A 22,907-nucleotide genomic window follows, 5' to 3' on the forward strand; every position below is an offset into this window, starting at 1 on the left:
GAATATTAACATTGATGTAAAAATCCACAGGAAAGCATTAATTTAGAGTATGTATGCTTCAGGTATTTGTCTCAGAAGTTGAAGCTGAGACAAATATAACAGGTAGAATTTACAAGCTATTGACTTTATCTCTGTACTCTTTAGATGGAAATGGACTTTGATGACAGACTCAAATCATCAAGCCAACATGCTGTATTGCTATATTGCTTGCCTGTTATTCCTTATTAGTCTTTTTTAATGTCTCATCACCCTTGCATTATTTATGAGTTTATGTCACTGGATTCCATTGTGTTACTGATAATTGAAAAAGAAATTGACTTTGGAATTATACAAAAACCAGGATTCAGATTTCAGCCCTCCTGTTTACTAGCTGTGTGAACTTAGGCAAGTTATATAACCACCTAATCCTGTCTAAAATGGAGATAATGGTTCCTAACTTGTAAGATTGCCATGATTATTAGAAGTTAGATTTTACAACTACCTACTCTAATGGTAGGCATATGATAGCCACTTGGTAAAAATTAGTCAGTACAAAGAATATACCTTATGTAGTTGTTGATAGAACCCATTTTACAAACACATATAAAAGTATGTAAACTCCATGATTTTCTCTATTATAAAAGCATTTTCATTTGTTAGTCATATATACAACATTGTTAAGAAATTCAAGTGAAAACTTTAGAAGCTTGTAACACCACTCTACCACTATAACATGATTATAATTTTACATATTTTCTTCATCTCTGTATCTTTATTCTCACATTTTTAGTTGAAATGATTGAATGTATATAATTTTGAAAGTTATTCACTTGATATCTTCTGCTACCTTTGATGCCACTATACTGTGTATCAATAAGGAATATTAGAGTTTATCGAATCACATCCTTATTATTAGATATTTGGCTTATGTCTTCATGAGGGTTATTATTAAACACTATAGTCATTTTTGTGCATATTTAAGGGATTTTTAGAGGGGAGAGGTGTACTTCCTTTCTTGTCTAAAATTCCCTAATGAAGTTAATAACATATGACTTCAGCCCTTGAAAATTTATTTTTCAAAATGGATACACATCCAAAATAAACAGACTTTACTGGACATTATTCAAACCACTGCTCCTAGACCAATTTAGCAGAATATAGCAGGCAGAAAAATAAAGGAATGGTGAAGGCAGTTCAGTAGTGAATTTAGATATGGTAGAAAAAAGATATTTATAGTCTGTGATTTAATTAAAAATCCATATGCTGTTGACCCTTGAAGAAATTAATCATCTATTCTTCATTCAGATGGTCTGTTAGTCTTTCAACAAACCTGTTATGAGAAAAATTATGATGGTACAGACTCCCTACTTTCTGAGAGTAACACACAGTCCCTGCCTTCTAGAAGCTTATGCTTCAGTGGAAGTGTGAAACATTTTTTAAAGATCATTGTAATAGAGTTGAGAAGTGTTCCACTGCAGTTAAGTGTGCTACAGGAGGGCAGGCACCTTACCTTGGAGCCCAAGAATCAGTTCTGAGCATGTGCTGACCTCACAAAAAAGAAGAGCATAGTTACATACCTTTTCTTGTTACTATCTCCCAGTGGTAGGAAGTGCAAATGTCCCAACTCAGAGGGCAGTACTGCACTGCCCTGTTCAAATAACGTGATGTTTCAAATAACATATCTTGTTTAGGGTCTTAAATATGCTAGAACCTTCTTCTGCTTTGTGTTCACAGTATTTGGCAAATAGTCCTCAATCCCTTCTTAAAGATTCAATAATTAATTTAATATTGACCACCTAAATAAGTGAAAGGAATCATGATTCATTTTGAGATATCCCATCTATCCTCAACATTTTAAGACTTGATACTATAGGATTATAGTATAGTATAGTTTATTACATAGTATTATAGTATATTTTATTGAAAAATAATATATGAAAAATATCAATTATTTTCTCTAATTCTAAGCCATGTTTCTCATTTCGTCTCAGCAGGTATTGTTCCTCTATACCTTTTTTGCTCAAGCCTATAACTTGATTTTTCCCTATTGTATGAGTATTTGTAAGCTTCAACCACCCATAGTGAGATCATGTTGTCATCAGACTTAACCTGTAGGAGCTGGGGATTAGATGAGACGATGAAGAAGTTTAAAAAGAACCTTACTAAGTAAAGCCAATTTTATCCAGAACCATTCAAGTTCACAGATTTTAATTAACAGTTTGAAATTTGTAATATTACTTGAATTTCAAATGGGTGAGAATTTAACACTGTATTATAGGAGCCCAGGCAAAAGGACACGAGTTGCGTCACAGAGACTTATTAAATGTGATGGAAATTCAACAGACAAATGCCGGCAAACAGGTGCAAGAGCTGAATTAATTTTTAAACCCTACCACTCAGGGGGAATTGCAATGCATCACGTTGACAGCCACAGCACGTTGCTAATTTCATTCACAAGCTTAAAAATCTCAATACATTTGAACATGTGAATGTATTAAATTTTAAAAAGTGTAAGTAGCATAAGGGTATCCCAGAACAAAAAATGATAATTTCTCTCTGGGACTTCAAGTCATTTATCTAGCCAGAAGCATGGTGTTTTTTATGAATGAAATCTATTTTACCACTTCCCCATACAAATTGTGTTCTATTATTATATGTAGTGCATACTGTTACTAAGCAAGGTTTTCTCTTACTTTTAATATGAAATCCCTTGTTAGTCAGCAGAAAACTGCGTATTCGCTCATGCGGTTTCCAGCTTCTGCTGTCATGCATGAAGGCGGCTCTCAATCCATGCTTCTGATAATGCTGAGTGGGGGTACTCTTGGAGTTAAAAATACAAAACCAAACTAGGTGAAGGCCTAGGCTTTTTTGGTCATATCACTAAAGGTGGTAAATGGTAAGCTGAAAACTCAGCAAACTCCGTTTTTACCAGGAGTTTACCTACTTTGGGGTCTCTGATACATAATAGAATACAATAGAAGCCCTGGATTATCTACACATAAAACTGTACCTACACACAAAATCTTAGAAAGATTTCAGTACGTTCAGGAATGTCCACGTTTAGAATACCATTTATGATACATCTTGATCTTTGAGACTGGAAAAGTATCTCTTATTTAGTGGATTTTAATTTGCCACCTACTGTGCACCAGGCCTTAGACCTGAGGCTGAGGATATAAAAGAAGATAGTACAAGATCTTTGGACCTTTTATAGCCTACTATATGTTAATAGACCAATAATGTAGAATGGTAATAGTTTGTTGAAATACGTATAAAAAGGTCATTGTGAAAGCTTCCCAGAGAAGATGCCATCTTAGTGAGCATTAGGGATGAGTAGACATAAACTATAAAAAGAGGGAGAAGGGCATTCTAGACTGAAAACAAGAGCAAGGATCACTGCCCTGTCATTACTAAAACTGTGTGTTTACAAGAAATGCAGAATATCAAATGTATAGAAAATCTTTCACTTTTCTCTTTCAGTATTTCTCAAGGAGCTTTAAAGAAAAGTAAAAGGAGCTGGGTTTAATTCTCCCGAGATTTTAGCCGTCAGAACCCTTTATTTCTAATTGTACACAATTAGAAGGGGACAACCTTGTCCCCTCATTTTGCTTAGCAAGAGAATATTAGCACTAATTTTTAGAACATAAAAGCAACTAAGGGCCCCTTTCCAAGCAGGTGAGTCAGGAAAAGCCCAGGGTGTACTGCATTGGATGAGTCTAGATTCTTAATCAAAAACATGTAATCAGTACCTGCCCAGAAGTCTTTTGATAATGACAGCAGTTTCTCTTTTAAACCCACTATCATGAAAGCTGATGAAAAAGAGAGGCAAATGTACAGTCTAATAACCTGAGCTAACAATACGTTATTTTCAATAGAACGAAAAGGACAAAAGCCAAAAGTATTCATTACCATTCCCAGAGTAAGAGACCAGGGCCATTGCCGCCTTCACCAGATGTGCTGTCTTGAGGCCTAACAATGCACATCTCCCCAAGGGAAAAGTGGAGAGAAAGCCAAACTCTTGCAACTTGATGCAAAATGACTTGGGTTCTATTACAACATCTCTCAGTAAAAGGCTATTCAGGCTTAAAGATCCCACACTCATTTTTTCCCCGAAGTAAAACAGTAGACATGGAATCAGAGCTTCTGGAAATCACTCTAAGCCATGTGATTTCATTTTAACTTCTTTAAATTCTAATCAGGAAAAAGGAGATGAGGTGGTTTGGTGAGTGTACCATCTTAAAATTGTTGCCTTGTTTTGAGCACACATAAAGACAAGAAAACTCAAGAACATCCATAAGAAACAGAAAAATTAACAAACCTATGTCATGAAATGAGTTGTGTGGTTTGTTTTTAAACAAAACAAAAAAACTAATGTGGCCTTCCCAGAGCGTGTTTATCAGATGGACTAGTCAGAAATGTTAGGCCTCTCTTCAGGAGGAGTCAGCTTCATTCTGTATCATAGGAAGAACAGTTGAAGGGGTGGGCTTCATGTTCAAAAGACCCGGATTTCCATTTGAGTTCTGTGAGCTTGAGAAGAAACCTTTAACCCTCAGTTTTTCACCTTTAAATGGAAATAAGGATATCTACTTTTCCCTTCAGAATTATTATAGGGATTTAATGACATAATTAACATGTGTGAGAGGTTGTCTGGGTGGCTTAGTTGTTTAATAGTCCAATTCTTACTTTTGGCTCAAATAATGGTCTCAAGGGTTTTTGAGTTTGACCCTGCACCAGGCCGTGCACTGGCAGCATGGAGCCTGCTTGGGATTCTCTCTCTCTCCCTCTCTCTCTGCCTTCCCCCACTTGCAATGTCTCTCTCAAATAGAAAATAAATAAACTTAAGAAAAATAACTTTAGGGCCACCTGGGTGGCTTAGTTGGTTGTGTTCGACTTCGACTCAGGTCATGATCTCACAGCTCGTGGCTTCAGACACCACATCGGGCTCTGTGCTGACAGCTCAGAGCATGGAGCCTGCTTCTGATTCTGTATCTCCATCTTTCTCTGCCCCTCCCCCACTCTCACTGTCTCTCTCTCAAAAATAAACATTTAAAAAAAGATGTGTGAGGAGTGATTAACACCAAACATACTTCTAAGTATTTTCCTACCCAAAAAGCAAGTGCTGTGGAATGGATAGTTATAAAATTAAAGGTTTTGTTTCAGGAAGTTTGGAAATACTAGGTAAACAAAATTAAAGTTATCTTCAGAGCTTTTCCATGCTAATTGACATTATGCATCTCCAAAAGTGGAATATAGCATGCTGCATTTCTTAGACTTACTTGGCAACAGACACATTGGCATTTGGATAAGGACTGAAGGTGCTACATAGTTCACAAGGTCACTGTCTCCAGAAGAGTAGATTGGAAAATGCTGTCTTTTCAGGGTCAAGGTAACTTTTTTTCCCTGTTTTGTTCCCACTCTTATTGGGTTTGAATTTCTTGAGAGATGCCCTCATAACATTTAATCCCCAGTCTTTAATACACAGTGCCTAATAAATATGGTCTAAGTGAATGAATGATGTGTTATTCAGGTTGTCATTACTGCATTAAAATTTTTTAAATTTTTATCTATATTTGATAGAGAGACAGATTGCAAGCAGGGGAGGAACATACACAGAATCTGAAGCAGTTTCCAGACTCTGAGCTGTCAGCACAGAGCCCAATGCAGTGCTCGAACTCCTAAACCATGAGATCATGACCTGAGCTGAAGTCGAACACTTAACCAACTGAGCCCCATCATTACTGCATTTTACCAAATATTGCTAATGACAGTTTTAATTGAAACAATTTCAGTTAGTGTCAGAGACCATTCAACTAATAAATGGACTAAATAAATCAGGGTTTTGGATCTGTGAAAACAATGGGACAGTTTAAAATGATCCACAAATATATTTTGTCCTTGTGGAACTATGTTTAAGAAAGAAGATGCCCTGTGCATAAAGGTGCACCATGAAAACTAGAGCAAAGGAATAACACAAGAATAGAGACCAAAAAAAAATTGTGTGCTCAAAATACCAGAATACAATTTGTGTACTTAGACAGAAAGAGAAATATAGAGGTTTAATTATGGAAAAGTGGAAAATAATCTGACCAGGTGAATATAATGCAACCCGGAAAGTATTAGGTTAATTAGTTAGGGTTCTTACAGTTTTAGCATTAGTTATTGAATAGTCAAGGGTAAACAAAAATTTAATTTTAGGAGCACCTGGGTGGCTCAGTTGGTTAAGCGTCTGACTTTGATTCAGGTCATGATCTCACAGTTTGTGGGTCCAAGCCCTGTCTCGGGCTCTGTGCTGACAGCTCAGAGCTTGCAGCCTGCTTCAGATTCTGTGTCTCCCTCTCTCTCTGTCCCTCCTCTGCTCATGCTCTGTTTCTCTCAAAAAATGAATAAATGTTAAAAAAATTTTAATGTAGTATATGATCAAAGTCTTACTTCAAATGAGTAAGGAATTAATGTACCATATAATGGGACAATTGGCTATAAAATTTTCAAAAACTGAAGTTTTTGAAGTTTTTAGGGTTGATTATAACTATATAATGTTGGTATGAGGAAAGCCTTCCTAAACTTGATAAAATCTAAAAGATAGAAAAAAAAGTCTACATATTGTTTTAATGTCTGTATGGCAGAAAAATTCCACAAAGTAAAAAGATAGTCATAACCCAGGAAACTTATCTGCAACTATATGTGAGAGAAAAGGGTTAATATCCTTATTTTATAAATAACTCTCCTAAGTCAATAAAGAAAAAAAAGGCAATATCGGAATAAGAACATGGATGAAGGGTTTGTTCAGTCAATTCATAGCTGAAATCAAATGGCCATTAGATTTCAAAAGGTGCCCAATTCTACTAATTGCCAAAGAAATGCAAATTAAAACAACTATAAACTATCATTTTCTCAGTGTTGTAGGCTAGTTAATGGTTTAAAAGAGTGCTAGTTTTAGAACTAGTGAAGATATGGGGAGATGGACTCAATTGCTATTGGTGAAACTAAATTGGTACCATCTATTGAGAGCAAATTTAGAAGCATTGATCCAAGTTTAAATGGGCTTAAATAGCCTTTGACCTAAAAACTCTAATCCTATAGACTACTATCATAGTCTCAAATAGTTACAAATATTTTTTCTCACAATGTGGCTGTCTTTTTACTTTGTGGAGTTTTCTACCATGCAGACATTTAAAATGTGCAATTCACATGTTTACTGCAGCATTTTTGTGATAACAAAAATAGAGAACATCCTAAATGTTACCACTGTGATGACAACATGAGCTCCACCAGAGAAGAGACTGCCTCTGTCTTAATTACCATTGTATTCTGGTAGTGTGCTTCACACTACACACATTTGTTAAATGAACAAACAAAATAAATTATATTGCATCTCTACAACTGAAATTATTTTCAAAAGTATGTAAACAAAGCAAGTTGCAGATTCTTATGCAGATCATTCCTTTCTCACAAATATATTTATATGCATAGATATATTTACATATACAATGTAATATGTGTTTATCAAGAAAAAGTTACAAAGTATACTTCTTGGTTGCTTCTTGGGGTGGGATTTAAGGAGTAATGACATTAATGTTTTACTTCATATGCAATTGATATTTCTTTTTGTTTTCTAAAAAACAGTGATTATGTTTATAACTTTAAAGCACAAATGAAATAATTCTTTAAATCCACCAACTCTTTTTGGTGCAAAGGATAATATGGCAGTGAACAGTTCTCTGTTTTCACTGAGTACATAATCTAGTGGAGGAAGACAGGTGGTAAACAAGTGAATATTTGTTCCTGATAAGGATTTATGAAAAAGTTAAACCATGTAAGGGACATTAGTGACAGGATACTACTTTTCATAACTGTGGTCAAAGACTATCTAATTCTGTGATATTTAAGAATAGACCTGAATGAAGTAGGGAATAAGCCATCCAAGTATGTGAGGGAAGATATTCTAGGTACAGGTCAAAGGTCCCAGGAAGGAAAATGCCATGGTTCAGTTAAGAGTACAGAGCTCAAGTTTAGGAAGGTGAGTTCAAAGAAATGGGAGTGGTAGGAAGCAGTGGTTGCATATGATACAGACACACTTGACCAAGGTAAGAACTTTAGTTTTTCTTTCTTTTTTAAAATCTTGTCTTTCTTTTTTCTTTTTTCTTTATTCTTTTTTTTTTTTTTTTTTTTTTTTGAGAGAGAGAGCAAGAGAGAGAATCATAAGCAAGCTCCACACTCAGCATAGAACCTGACACAGGGCTGGATTTCAGGACTCTAAGATCATAACCTAAGCCGAAATCAGGAGTCTTCTGCTTAACCGACTGAGCCAGCAAGGCAGACCTTCAGTTTATAATCATGTGATAGGAGACTTAAAGGTGTTAAATAGTGTAATCACATGATCTAATTTTTATATGAAAAGGGGTGGTCTGAGGTGCCTGGGTGGCTCAGTTGTTGAGGGTAGGACTCTCGATTTCAGCTTAGGTCATGATCCCAGGGTTGTGTGATCAAGCCCTGTGTCAGGCTCTATGCTGAGCATGGAACCTGCTTAAGATTCTCTTCCTCTGCCCCTCTCCCTTGCTGTGTACTTTCCTTCTCTCTTCTCTCTCTCTCTCTCTCTCTCTTCTTCCCTCCCTTCCCCTCCCCCCACCAAGACAAAAGGGATTGATCTGGTGGCTGTGTGGAAGAGATGATGATGGCTTGGACTTGGGTGATAGCAGTGGAACTGGTGAGAAACGGTGGGGTTCTGGGTACAATTCGGATATAGAGCTGCCAAAAATTGCTGATATGAGAGAAAGGAAAGAGTAACAATATGAAACTATCAGGGAACTTTAAAAATCCTGCAAAAACAATGTTGATTTGGAATATGAGAAGGGAGTGCCTCTAATGAGGAAGAACTCCTAACAGTTTTCTTGAACAGCTAGGGTTAATCTTGTATGTCAGGAATTTTTCCAACATTACTTTGAGAGAGTTAAGTACCAAATAATGTAAAATTGAATTGATATTACAACTTGTTACCACATAGTGGATTTAATGTACATTTATTTTTAACTGTACATTTTTTAAAGTGTACTTAACTCTAAAACATCTTGCTATTAAATGTATATTAGCCTTTAATTCCCTTTTGTAGTCAGATTTGCTAGCATTATTTTCCTATTACAAGATATTACAAGGATATAAAAAAAACCCTCAAAACATGAAAAAAAGGAGGAAAGCAGTTCTGCTATTTTGAAGAATTGAGAAAACTCATGGTTTAGGATTTCATAGGTGTTAAGTGAAATAAAAGCTGGCAGAAAATCTCAACAATATTGTACACTAATCTTTGTGGAAAAAAACTTAGGTTGAAATCATTGAAGATCATTCTCTTGTCTTATTTTGTGAAAGAAATATGCAAAACTTTCACCTTACACATTGGTTCATTTCAGTTAGTAAAGGCTTGCAAGTTTGCATTTCCTGTGGTTAAAATTATTTGCAGGTGCTTGGTTGCATGTGCAAATAATTGATTCATTAAGGACATTCCCAGCCATTATCAAATATCATTAAATACATAGGAATAATTATATTGAAATAATGAAATCACTAGCAAATTTGAGAGTTCAGTTGTCCCCTTAAAATCATAATTTAGTACCCACATTCACATTTGGCCAAAAGTAGGACATTTCATGACATTATGTGAAAATTCAGTTCGTAATATTTTCTGTGACTAAAAATATGTTTTTCATTAGTCATTCATTTATATGACTGAATATTATACTCTTCACTTATCCATTTATTTTTTTTTCCACTCATTATTGTTTTATTATCTTTTCAACAAACATTTACTGAGTGTTTACTATAGTAGTTCTTAATCTTGGCTGCAATCAAAATCCTCTGTGAAGCTTTTTAAAAGTAGTGATTCCTGTGTCATAAACCCGTGAAACTGATTCTGTAGGTCTAGACTGGGGCCAGGCATCTTTCTCTTTCAAAGGCTCCTCGGGTGACCAATGTAAAGTCAAGGTTAAGAATCACAAGCTTCTCGGGGCGCCTGGGTGGCTCAGTCGCCTGGGCCTCCGACTTCGGCTCAGGTCATGATCTCACGTTGGTGGGTTCAAGCCCCGCATTGGGCTCTGTGCTGACAGCTTAGAGCCTGGAGCCTGCTTCAGATTCTGTATCTCCCTGTCTCTCTGCCCCTCCCCCTCTCATGCTCTGTCTCTGTCTCAAAAATAAATAAAACATTAAAAAAAAAAAAGAATCACAAGCTTCTCTGTTAAGTATGAGAAATATGAAGAATGTATATAAAATAGCTTCTATTCAGAGTCAAGGTACTGAGACACTAGTAATCACAGTAGTATGTTACAAGTGCTCTGGTAGAGGTAAGCAGGCCTCTGCCTGGTTAACATTGGGCTGGTTAACTAAGTCCACTGATGGACTAGAAGACACAAAATAGATTTTCTCTAAGCACCAAATCAAATGACCAAAATTGTGACTGAGAACATATTTTCTGTCTTACCCACTGTATGCCTTAATCAAATGAATTAGCCATATAAGATCTGTGACTAAGCTCAGGATATGGAAGAACAGAGAGACCTGTTTCTATTTCTGATAACAGGATATGAGGGATGAGAAGGAGGTAGAAGAAGGAAGAAGGATTACAAACCAGTGAATTCCTCAAGGGCAAGAACCAGGTCTCATTTTAATATATTTATTTTTTTCCTTTGGCCTAATTTAGAGCCCAGCAGATGTCCCCACATAGTCTCTGCTTACCTAAGAGAACTCAGGCCCTTGCTCTCTGGCCACTGACTTTCACAAGCAAACCCATTTTTGCTACCTTGCAGGCACAGGACATTTACTGATTGTCTTCAAGCTCGCCAATTCAGAACAAAAAAGAAAAAAAATCTTGCTTAATCCTTGATAGTAGGATTGTCTTTTCTTCTTGTCTATCTGAACCATTGCTAGTTAATGTTTTATTTTCAGTATTTTAATTTCCATTACTATATGCTATTTAAATTCTGTTTTTTTCTTTTTAATTTCATTTTATACAATCTGCATCATCAGCCTTTCTTCCTATAAATGACAGAATATCATGTAGTCAGTGAAAAGTGAAAGTTTGACTTCTTCTTTGCCAATTCTGATGCCTTTTATTTTCTTTTGTTGTCCGATGGCTGATGCTAGGACTTCCGGCACTATGTTAAAAACAGTGGTGAGAGTGGACATTTGTGTCATGTTCCTGATCTCAGGGGGAAAGCTCTCAGTTTTTCCCCCTTGAGGATGATGTTAGCTGAGGGCTTCTCATAGATGGCTTTTATGATGTTTAAGTCAGTTCCTTCTATCCCAACTTTCTTGAGGGTCTTTATTAAGAAGGGATGCTGTATCTTGTCAAATGCTTTTTCTGCATCTATCGACAGGATCATATGGTTTTTATCTTTTGTTAATGTGCTGTATCACATGGATTGATTTGTGAATATTGAACCAGCCCTGTAACCCAGGAATGAATCTCACTTGATCATGGTGGATAATTCTTTTTATGTGCTGTTGGATTCGATTTGCAAGTATCTTGTTGAGGATCCGTATTCATCAAAGATATTGGCCTGTAGTTCTCTTTTTTTGCCGGATCTCTGTATGGCTTGGGAATCACAGTGATGCTGGCTTCGTAAAATGAGTCCAGAAGTTTTCCTTCTATCTCTATTTTTCGGAATAGCTTGAGAAGAATGGGTATTAACTCTGTTTTAAATGTCTGGTAGAATTCCCCAGGGAAGCCATCTGGCCCAGGGCTCTTATTTGTTGGGAGATTTTTGATAACTGATTCAATTTCCTCACTAGTTACAGGTCTGTTCAGATTTTTTATCTCTTCCCGTGTGAATTTTGGTAGTGAGTGCATGTTTAGGAATTTGTCCATTTCTTCTAGGTTGTCCAGCTTCTTGGCATATAATTTTTCATAGTATTCCCTGATAATTGCTTGTATTTCTGAGAGGTTTGTTGTAATAAGTCCACTTTCATTCATGATTTTGTCTATTTGAGTGCTTTTTCTTTTTGTGAAGCATGGCTAGAGGTTTGTCAATTTTTTTATTTTTTCAAAAACCCAACTCTTGGTTTCATTGATCTGTTCAACTGTTTTTTTGGTTTCTATATTGTTTATTTCTGCCCTAATTTTTATTATTTCTCTTCTCCTACTGGTTTTTGGGTGCTTTTGTTGCTTTCCCTCTAGTTCCTTTTGGTGTGCTGTTAGATTTTGTACTTGTGCTTTTTCTAATTTCTTGAAATAGGCCTGGAGTGCAATGTACTTTCCTCTTAGGACTGCCTTTGCCACATCCTAAAGAGTTTGGATTGTTGTATTTTCATTTTCATTTGTTTCCATATACGTTTTAATTTCTTCTCTAGTTGCCTGATTGGCCCATTCATTCTTTAGTAGGGTGGTCTTTAACTTACATGTTTTTGGAGGCTTTCCAGACTTCTTCCTGTGATTGATTTCAAGTTTCATAGCATTGTGATCTGAAAATGTGCATGGTATGATCTCAATTCTTTTATATTTATTGAGGACTGCTTTATGTCCCAGTATGTGATCTATCTTGGAGAATGTGCCATGGTTGGAACTTGAAGGTGTTATGCTGAGCGAAATAAGTCAGCCAGAGAAGGACAGATACCATCTGTTTGCTCATATAGGTGGATTAGGAGAAACTTAACGGAGGACCATGAGAGAGAAGAAGGGGAAAAATAGTTGGGGAGTGGGAGGGAGGCAAACCATGAGAGACTCTTGAATGCTGAGAACAAACTGAGGGCTGATGGGGGTGGAGGAGTGGGGAAGGGGGGTGATAGGCATGGAGAAGGGCACTTGTGGGGATGAGCACTGGCTGTTATATTGAAACCAACATGACAATAAACTATTTAAGAAAAAAAAAAGATCAGACAAGTACGTAAAGATTAATGGTTGATAATGAGAGGTAATTGTTTCACCTACTTTTTGGAAAAAAAAAATTACACAAAACATGTCTAGCTTTTTTTTGTTCCCAGGGAATTTAATTCAAGCTTCAGTGGATCATAACTCACTTTGTAACACTGTGCCTGGATAGTGAAGAATAAATCAGGTTTGTGAAAGAAAAAAATAATAAAATAAAATAAATGACAGAATAAAAGGGCCAGTTTATAAAGGAATGATAGCCCTAGGAATTGAACTTCTCTAAAATAAGGCGGCATATGTCTTTTCGATTCCCAGAGCAGCATCAAAAAACTCCACAGAACACGCCATTGCCCATTGCAGTGCTTTATCTTCCCGTGAAGATGGGTCTTGAAGAATTGATAGGACCATGCCTGGAAATCCTGCCCAGGAAATCCATTGCACATAGTCCAGATTAGGATTTTCTAAACAAAATAAGAAAGCCCCAAAAGAAAAGCTTTTCATGGATTAGAATTTTCCTATTATCTTTAAGACCATTCCTAAGTAAAATGAAAGCTGTTATTTTCTTTCTCCGAAAGCTCTTATTTCCTTTCTCCATTATATGACATTGGCAAGGGCTAATTAGGCCTTATAAAGAAGACTTGTCTGATCACAGTGATGTTAATTTTTCAGCTGCAGATTCGTATGCAGTATGCATATATTTAATGTAAATATTAATTATATAAACAGGTTGTATAAAATAAAATATGAATAAATTCTCACTTTATGTGAAAACTTTGAAATAAAAACAGATCCCTTCATTTAAAATAATTAGCCAGGGATCCCATAATTTCACAGCTAGCTGGCTGAATAAATTACAAATGATAATTCTGCCATGGGAAGGTACCATTTCAGCTGGTAAACAGAAACTCCTACCATACTTTGTTATGTCAAATTACTCAATGCTGTTGTTTATATTAGAATTTACATGGTGATTTCAGATATTATTTTGTTATTTTAACATTTTCTATTATTAGTTTTTAAAAATACATTCATTGGCAATACCAAACAAATATTTTTAAGCTGTCTGCCATTTTGTTATTTCATCAAATTAGTTAACATATAGCCAGGGCTGGCTAATTCATTGCTGTTAGAACCACATCCTCAAATATATATATATCTTTGAAATGTTATAAGATAACAGGAAAACTAGGGAATTACCCTGTTGAGCCATCCTTTTAATTTCTACAGAATATTAGAGATAATGTTAAGAAAAACATTTTGAAAGCTTTAAAGTTAATATATATACATATATGTCTACATATATACATACATACATATATACATATATAGTATGTATACACTACACTGTTTGTTGCTTCATGTGCTCCATGGATGTTAACCTCTCATTTTACATCAAAATACTTGTAAATTAAAATGTATTTTATGTTACATTTCTTCTTTGAGAAAATTAGTGTTGAATTACACAAGGTTTGAATCATGCAAATCTTTAGGAATACACCCTTCCTGAAGCATCCTCTAAATTCAGGCTCTAAAATATGAAGAGTTGGATATTTGATCAGAACTTGGAATGTTTTAAAACACATTTTCCAGTGACCAAAACTCTTTCTGTGGAAAATGGAGAGATTGAATAGCAAATAGAAAAGAGTTGATCTCCCTCTTCAACTTCAACTTTGATATTTTGTTTCTGAGAAACCTGCTTGCTAGAAGGTAAATTTCCTAACATCTAACATCTTCTAGCCTTTCATCAAAGTAGTTTTTGTAGAGGAAAGAGTGAACCTATAATACTGATTTGGTTAACTATAGACAGCCAGGTTCTCAGCTGCCTGGTACAAGTACGATATTATTTCTTTCATTTTCTAATCCAGTTCCCCAAGAAGCTTAATCAGGTGTGTCTTAATGTACTACTGGACCTGCAGTAGTCCAGTCCAGGTTGCCAAAATGTGAATCAAGGTGCCAGCCTTGTATAATTTATTTTGCTATTAGAAGCATGCCAAGGAAACTCAAGTGCCAGGATTGCAGCCATACTCTCAGATCTTCATCCATAGAAAATCTGGACTGGAAGGATTACATCTCCATGGGATAATATTCTCTAGGAACAAAAATTTTAAGGCATGATTAAGCAAATAAAAAATAGAAAATTCCTGTATAAATTTATTGAACATTATACTTTAATATAACATGTATGCCAATGGAGTAGGTGTAAGTAAAATTATATTTATTGATTTATTAAATCCATACTTTTTGTTTATTCCTATTCTTAAAAATTAGATGAGGCTTGTCTCTTCTGATGTGCATATTTTAAATTGAATTTACTATCATACATACATGCATCGTTTTGTAACTTTCTTCTTTTACATATATTAGATACAAATCCCTTATAAGTTACATAGTTTGCAGTTTTTTCCCCATTCTTTTCGTTTTCTTGACTGTACCCTTTTAAGAACAGGTTTTTTTTAAGTTTATTTATTTATTTTGAGCAAGAGAGAGCACAAGCAGGGGAGGAGCAAAGAGAGAGTGAGAGACAGAATCCCAAGCAGACTCCACACTGTCAGTGCAGAGGCTGATGTGCGGCTCAAACTCATGAACCGTAAAATCATAACCTGAACTAAAATCCAGAGTCAGACAATTAACCAACTGAAGCCACATGCCCCAAAGAACAAAATTTTTAATTTTAATGAAGTATTATTTTCTTTTGTCGTTTGTCATTTGGATATCATATCTAAGAATTATTTGCCAAATTCAAAGTCATGAATATTTATCCCTGTTTTTCTTCTCTAAGAATTTTATAGTTTTTGCTCTTACGTTGATATCTTTGATCTATTTTGAGTTAATTTTTCTATATAATGTAAGGGTCTAACTCTAGTTTTTAGTATATGACTATCCAGTTGTCCCAACACTCTTTGTTCAATACACCATTCTTTCCCTATTGAAGGTGTTTGGCACTCTTGTCAAAAATCACTTGCTCATAGATATAAGACTTTATTTCTAGACTTTCAGTTCTATTCCTTTGATCTCTATGTCTGTTATACCAGCACCACACTGTCTCAGTTACTATTGCTTTTCAGAAAGTTTTGAAATCCATAAAGTGTGAGTTCTCCTTCATTCTCTCTCTTCCCATCTCCCCACCCCCACCCCTCTATCACTTTGGCTATTCTGGATCTCTTACAGCTCCATGTGAATTTTAGAATTAGCTTGTCAGTTTATATAAAAGAGTCAGCTGGGATCTGATAGAGATTGCATTGAGTCTTAAACCAATTTGGAGGTGTATTGCCATCTTAAAAATTTTTTTTAAATATTGTTTGTAGTTCCCGTAAGTTTCACGTTTCTTTTGTTAACTTTATTCCTAAGTATTTGATTCTTTTTGATACTATTTTGAATCAAATTATTTAAATTTCATTTTTGGACTGTTTATTAATAAGTGTAGAAATGTAACTAATTTGCACATGTTAATTTTATATACTGATGCTTTGCTGAATCCATTTGTTAGTTCTCACAAGGTGTGTATGTGTGCAATCTTTATTGTTGTCTACTTATAAGATCTTGTCCTCTGTAAACAGAGATAATTTTACTTCTTCCTTTCCAATCTGGATGCTTTTTATTTCTTTTTCTGGTCTGATTCCTTGACTAGAACCTCCAGTACTGTGTTGAATAGAAGTGGTAAAAATGGGTATCCTTGTCTTATTCATGATCTTTGAAGAAAAGCTTTCAGTCTTTCACTATTAAGTGTAATGTTAGCCCTGGGTTCTCATATATGGGCTTCTTTATGTTGAGGTACTTTATTTCTATTCCTAGTTCTTGAGTGTTTTTATAATGGAAGAGTGTTGAATTTTTTCAGATATTTTTTCTGAATCAATTGAAATGATCATGTGGGAGTATTTTTCCTTCATTCCATCAATGCAGTATATTACATTGATCAGTTTTCATATGTTGAGCTATCCTTGGTCATGACCATCTGGCTTGGTCATGGCATATAATTCTTTTAATATGCTGCTGAATTCAGTTTGCTAGTATTTTATTGAGGATTTTAATGTTTATATTCATAAGAGATATTGATCTGTAATTTTTTTGTGATGCCTTTGGTTTTTGTTTCATAGTAATACTGACCTCATAATGTAATTTGAGAAGTGCTTTCATTTCTTCAATTTTTTTGGAAGCATTTGTGAACTATTGTTACTAATTCTTTGAATGCTTGGCACAATTTAGCAGTGAAGCCATCTGGGCTTGGACATTTCTTTGTGGGGTTGTTTTTGATTACTGATTTAATCCTTTCACTTGTAATAGTTCTGTTCAGATTATCTATTTCCTTTTTGGGTCAATCTCAGTAGTTTATTGCTTTCTAGGATTGAGCAGTTCTAGTGGATGTGTAGTGGTATTTCATTACGGTTTTAATGTGCATTTTTATGACTAATAATGATGAATGTCTTTACATATATTTATTGACGTTTTGTATATCTTTTGTGAAGTGTTTGTCCAAATTTTTGTCCTTTTTTCAAATAGGTGGTGTGGCTTCTTTTTATTAAATTGTGAGATTTTCTCGTATATTCTGGATAAGAGAGTTTTGTCAGATATATATTTTATGTTTAGTGTTTACTCTTAGATCTGTGATCCATTTTGTATTAGTTTTTGTGTATAGTGTGCAGTAAGATTTTAAGTTCATCTTCTTTTGTACAGATAATCTCTTTCATTGACATTTTGAGAACTATGTTATTTAGTGCATATACACTTAAAGTTGTATCTTCCTTCCGTATTGACCTTTTTGTCAATAGGAAATGTTTCTCTTTGGGTCTAGGAATTCTCCTTTTTTAAAAACTTGTTTTTTCCTGTTGTTTTTATTATTATTATTATTATTATTATTATTATATGTTATTACATAATAATATATAATGACCTTCTTTTTTATGCATCTGTCTACATGGCATATCTTTTTACAGCTTGTTCCTTACTTTCACTTTTATTTGATTTTATATTTAAAGTACATTTCTGTAGGCAATATATAATTAGGTCTCATGATTTTTCAGTCAGATGACGTCTGCATTTATATTGGGACATTGAGTACATTTATACTTTATGTAATTATTGATATATTTGGTTTTATTGTCTGCCATTTTACTGTTTATCTTCTCTTTATCTCATTTTTGTTTTGTTCTTTTCTGTCTTTTGTGTTAAACAATAATTTTTGTGTACTATTTTTATTCTGTTTTAGTTCATTAGCTTTATTTCCTTGCATTATTTTTATTGATTGCTCTAGGGACTGTAATATGCAACTTTAACTTCCAGCAAAACATATGAATCTTGCAAAAGTATAGTTCCATTTACCCCCTCTAATCCTTTGTACTATTGCCTATCATATACAGGCTATATCTATATTATATCTATATTAAAATATATAAATGTAAAAAACTGTTATAATTTCACTTACAGAGTCCTGTCTTTAAAGAAAGTAAGAGAGGAATTAATATATAAAGATATATCTATAATCTCTTTTTTTCTGTATATGCAAATTATCATCTGGTGTCACTTTACTTCAACATGAAGTATTTCCTTTAGCATTTCTTGAATGCAGACGTATTAGCAATGAATCCTCTCATTTTTTATTCATTTAAAAATGTCTTTGAACTTTAATTCTGAAGAATACTTTTAGGTAGCCCTCTTGGAACACAGGTTTTTTTCCTTAACAATTTGAATATTATTCCAGTACTTTATAACTTCCATTGTTCTAATGAGAAAATAACTATTAATCACATTTTTGTTCTCCTTTATGTAATTTATTTCTTTGTTGTATTCAAGATTTTTCTGATTATCTTTAGCTTGTAGTAGTGTGATTATGATGTGCATAGATGCAGTTTTCTTTTTTTCATTCTATTGGGGTTCACTGAACTTCTTGCATCAGTGAATTAATGTCTTTCACCCAAGTTGGAAATTTTTTTAATCATTATTTTTTCAAAAAATTGTCTCTTTCTCTGCTCCTTATTTGATGTTCATTACTCTTATGAGTTCATTACTCTTATGAGTTATGAAAGCTGTTTCTGACACAATAGTTTGAATCTTGCTGGAATGCTTAGAAATAAAAATGGCAAAGTATGGATGGAATGCCACAATTTTCTAAGGAAACTCAGTTCTTTAATTATATGCACACACAACACAACCCAGTAGACTTAGAGTGGAAAATATTAATTTTTCCTCTCCTTTTTTCCTGTTTTTACAAAATGTTTTTTCATAGGTGCATTTCCTCCATCTGCTATTTTTGCGCGAAAAGACATGCTACAACGATCTACCCATATTGCTACCAAGACTTTCCAAGCTTTTCGAATATTTGTGAACAATGAGCTTAATGAACTTTACACAGGATTGAAGACAGCTCAGAAGTTTCTGAGACCTGGTGGTCGCCTTGTTGCCCTCTCCTTCCATTCATTAGAGGATCGCATTGTCAAACGATTCTTGCTTGGGATAAGCATGACAGAAAGGTTTAACCTAAGTGCTAGACAGAAGGTGATACAAGCATCACAGTTAGGTTCAGGTCATGAAAACAAGGAAGGAGACTCTATAAGCAAAGCCCCTTTAGTGTGGAAATTGATACACAAGAAAGTACTTACTCCAGAAGATCAGGATGTGCAGGATAACCCCAGAGCACGCTCAGCCAAGCTTAGAGCAGCCATCAAATTATGATAAAGAAAGTTTTCGTCATGTGGTCCTTCAAGTTTTTCCTCACGGTTTCTGTTTTTGTATGTGATATTCCTGAATGGCTTAATATAAGGAAGTATGGGATATATAGAGAAACAGATGTACTATATATGTGTAGAATTTGAGGGTATTTACCTTTTTTTTTTTCTTAGAAAATATGAGAAATACTGGCATGACACAGAAAGGTCAACTCTAGGAGCAACAACATCTCAAAACTGGAGCAGTGTCTCTATCTGAGTATTATATTTGGCTTTTGAAATGTAGTCCTTTCTCTAATCATGGACATTTTTTATAAAGAAGAGTACTATGTGTATTTATTTAAATATGAACACTCAATCTGTCAAAAGATAGAGATTATAATTGTATCTGCATTTTCTAAATTCTGAATTTAGATATTCAGATTTGCAACAGACTTTCTATGGATCAAGTAATAAGAAATAATAAGTAAGTAAAGATCATCAAAGAAATTTTCATCTCTATTTAGGAATAATTAATTAGTAGTACTATATTTCCCAAATATAGGTATTATGCAGATTTTTCAAGTATTATTTTTAAAATGGATCATACTGATAAACGTCACTTTTGAAACTATAGTGTTCATTGTTTTAAAGGGATTTTGCAATATGATATATACTATATTTTATATATTGAAAGTAAAAATGGAGAATTGCCAATAGCCCTCATAGAGAATGTTTCATAAAACCTACATTTTAAGTCAAGTGTATTTATTTTAATAATATCCCAGAATGCCTTTGACAAATAATAAAATCTGTCATCATTTGAATCCTGCATTTTATAACTGAGCTATTCAAAATAATTAAACCAAGTCTATTGCAATAGAAAAGTATAGGATATATTAAAGATATTAAAATGAATGTTCCCTTTAATGTTTTTACATACCCAACAGTAGCTGTAATAGCAAAATGTTTTTTCAGGAGACATTCACTTGGTAGGGGATTCTTAATGAAATTTATATATAATTTATATATCAACTTGTTATATGTAAATAAGCATTTCTAATTTTTTTTAGTTATTCAGCAAGTACTAAACTAGGCAGAGAAACAAAGGTGAGTAAAATACACATATATCACAGTGTCTGTCCTGTGGAGTTTAGAGTCTAGTGGAGAAGAGTGATGGTAGTTAAATAATCACAAAAGTCAATGTAAAATTAACACAGTAGCTACAAAGAAGCATTACAGGGATAAGAACATCTAGTAGGGATTTCATTTACTGAAGGAAACCGGGTCTGACAATGTGATGCTTGAATTATGACTTGAAGGATGAATGAGAGATAAAATTAGTCAAAGGGTACATTGGCATCTTGATTAAAGATCTATATAAAAGACTGCTTTCTTAAGTAGTTGTCCCTGAAATTATATTTATACTATTAATATAATAGTATAACTATTAGTAAACTATTCAAATATAGGAAAAATTCATTCTCTCAACTATGATAACATTGTGAATTGGTGAATATAAGTGAATAAAATATTAACATAACTGTGGGCAAAATATATAAATTAAATACTTAGATTTTCTTTATCTACCTCTGTAATATTTAACTTTTGTTCTCAAGCTTGTTTGCCACTTTTACTTTATTTTTTAATTTTGTTTACTTATTTTGAGAGAGAGAGAGAGAGCACAAGCAAGTTAGGGGCAGAGAGAAGGAGAGAACAGAATACCAAGAAGGTTCTGCGCCATCACTGTAAAGTCTGATGCAGGGCTTGAACTCACAGACTGTGAGATCATGACCTGTGCCAAGATCAAGAGTTGAATGCTTAACAGACTGCACCACCCAGGTGACCTGCAACTTTTACATTATAGGCTGTATTCAGATCTGAGCAATTCTGCAGTGAAAGTAATTTGTCATTATTCAGAATTACAAAATATTCTGGGGAGCAATGTCCTCAAATTAGAAAGAAGTGAATTCACTTAGGTTAATCCACTGATCTTTTCTGGAAAAAAAATGTTTAAGTTTCTCTTTGCATGTAAGTCATATTTGTGAATGAGAAAGATTCCATAAGGTGAATTCCCATATATGTATCTGATTGGAAAGTAAGAGATCACACTCATAGATAACAATGATCCACTTATTCATCAGTCATGTTTAGATCCTGTATAGTCTAGTGATTTTTGTCTTTAATGTTAAATGGAGAGTAACTGCACTGAGTTGAATAGTGTTTTCCCTCCAAAATTCATGTCCTTCTGAGAACATCAGAATATGACCTTATTTGGCACTGTGGTCACTACAGATGTAAGTACTTAAGCTGAAGTCATAGTGAAGCAGAGAGGCCCTTAATCTAATACATCTGCTGTCCTAAGAAGAGAAGAAAGAAAGAGACACAGGGAAGAGTGCTGCATGAAGATAAAAGCAGAGACCAGAATGATACATCTACAAGAAAAAGGACACCAAAGGTTGCTGGCAACCATTAGAACCTAGAAGAGAAGAATGGAAGATATTCTCCCTCAGTCTGAAGTAGATCTTTGCTGACAACTTTATTTTAGACCTTCAGATTCCAGAACCACGAGAGAACATGTTTCTGATCTTCAGAGCCACCCGATATGTGGTAATTTGTTACACAGCCCCTAGGAAACTAATACTGTGATATGAAAAAATCTAGAATATGCATGAAACAAATCCTTTTTTCAATAAACAAAAAATTAGTATCAAATGTTGTAGTGTAAAAATATATGTTATTTTCTATAATTAGGCTGTTTGCCATAATCATTCTTGCCTGCTTCTTAGTCTTTGCTATAGAATGTGTAATAAAATGCATGAATGAGTTTTAAATGGTTAATGCTAGAAATTGTTTTTTTGAAGTACAAATAATACATACAGAAAATAAACACTGATTATAAAAATGAATGTGTATTTCTTTCTTTTCTTTTCTTTTTTTTTTTAATTTTTTTTTAATGTTTTATTTATTTCTAGGAGAGAGAGAGAGACAGCGTGAGCAGGGGAGGGCCAGAGAGAGAGGGTGTCACAGACTGAAACAGGCTCCAGGCTCCGAGCTGGCAGTCAGCACAGAGCCCGACGCGGGGCTCGAACCCACGAACCGCGAGATCATGACCTAAGCGAAAGTCGGACGCCTAACCGACTAAGCCACCCAGGCGCCCCTGTATTTCTTTTCTATTAAAATGCAATGACTATAAAACAAGCAAGTGTCTTACATTTCTGAATCTCTTATTGACTGCTTTCTACTAATCATTTTAATATCAATACCAATGTGCAGCACATCAGTTCTTAAGAGGTTTTAGTTTGTTGCTTATTAAAAATTGAATTTAATAACTGCACACAATTTTTAGTTGGTATCTGTATTGTATATTCATTTTTTTTCCTTAGTTTATTTTCAAGTTGGTTTCCATATAACATCCAGTGCTTATCGCCACAAGGGCC

General features: G+C 34.4%; 1 protein-coding gene across 1 annotated transcript in view; it reads left to right on the forward strand.

The window, feature by feature from the left end:
- METTL15 (methyltransferase like 15) overlaps positions 1 to 22,337 on the forward strand; it is a gene marked incomplete at its 5' end in the record, with an annotated part of 112,306 nt that extends 89,969 nt beyond the window's left edge. The window contains one exon of the mRNA XM_039221467.1: positions 19,050 to 22,337. Coding sequence (XP_039077398.1) covers positions 19,050 to 19,495 — 446 coding nt within the window. The remainder of the gene's footprint in view (positions 1 to 19,049) is intronic.
- Positions 22,338 to 22,907: the final 570 nt, after the last annotated feature.

The sequence above is a fragment of the Hyaena hyaena genome, unplaced genomic scaffold (assembly GCF_003009895.1).
Source record: "Hyaena hyaena isolate Hyena2069 unplaced genomic scaffold, ASM300989v1 scaffold_991, whole genome shotgun sequence".
Lineage (NCBI taxonomy): Eukaryota > Metazoa > Chordata > Mammalia > Carnivora > Hyaenidae > Hyaena > Hyaena hyaena.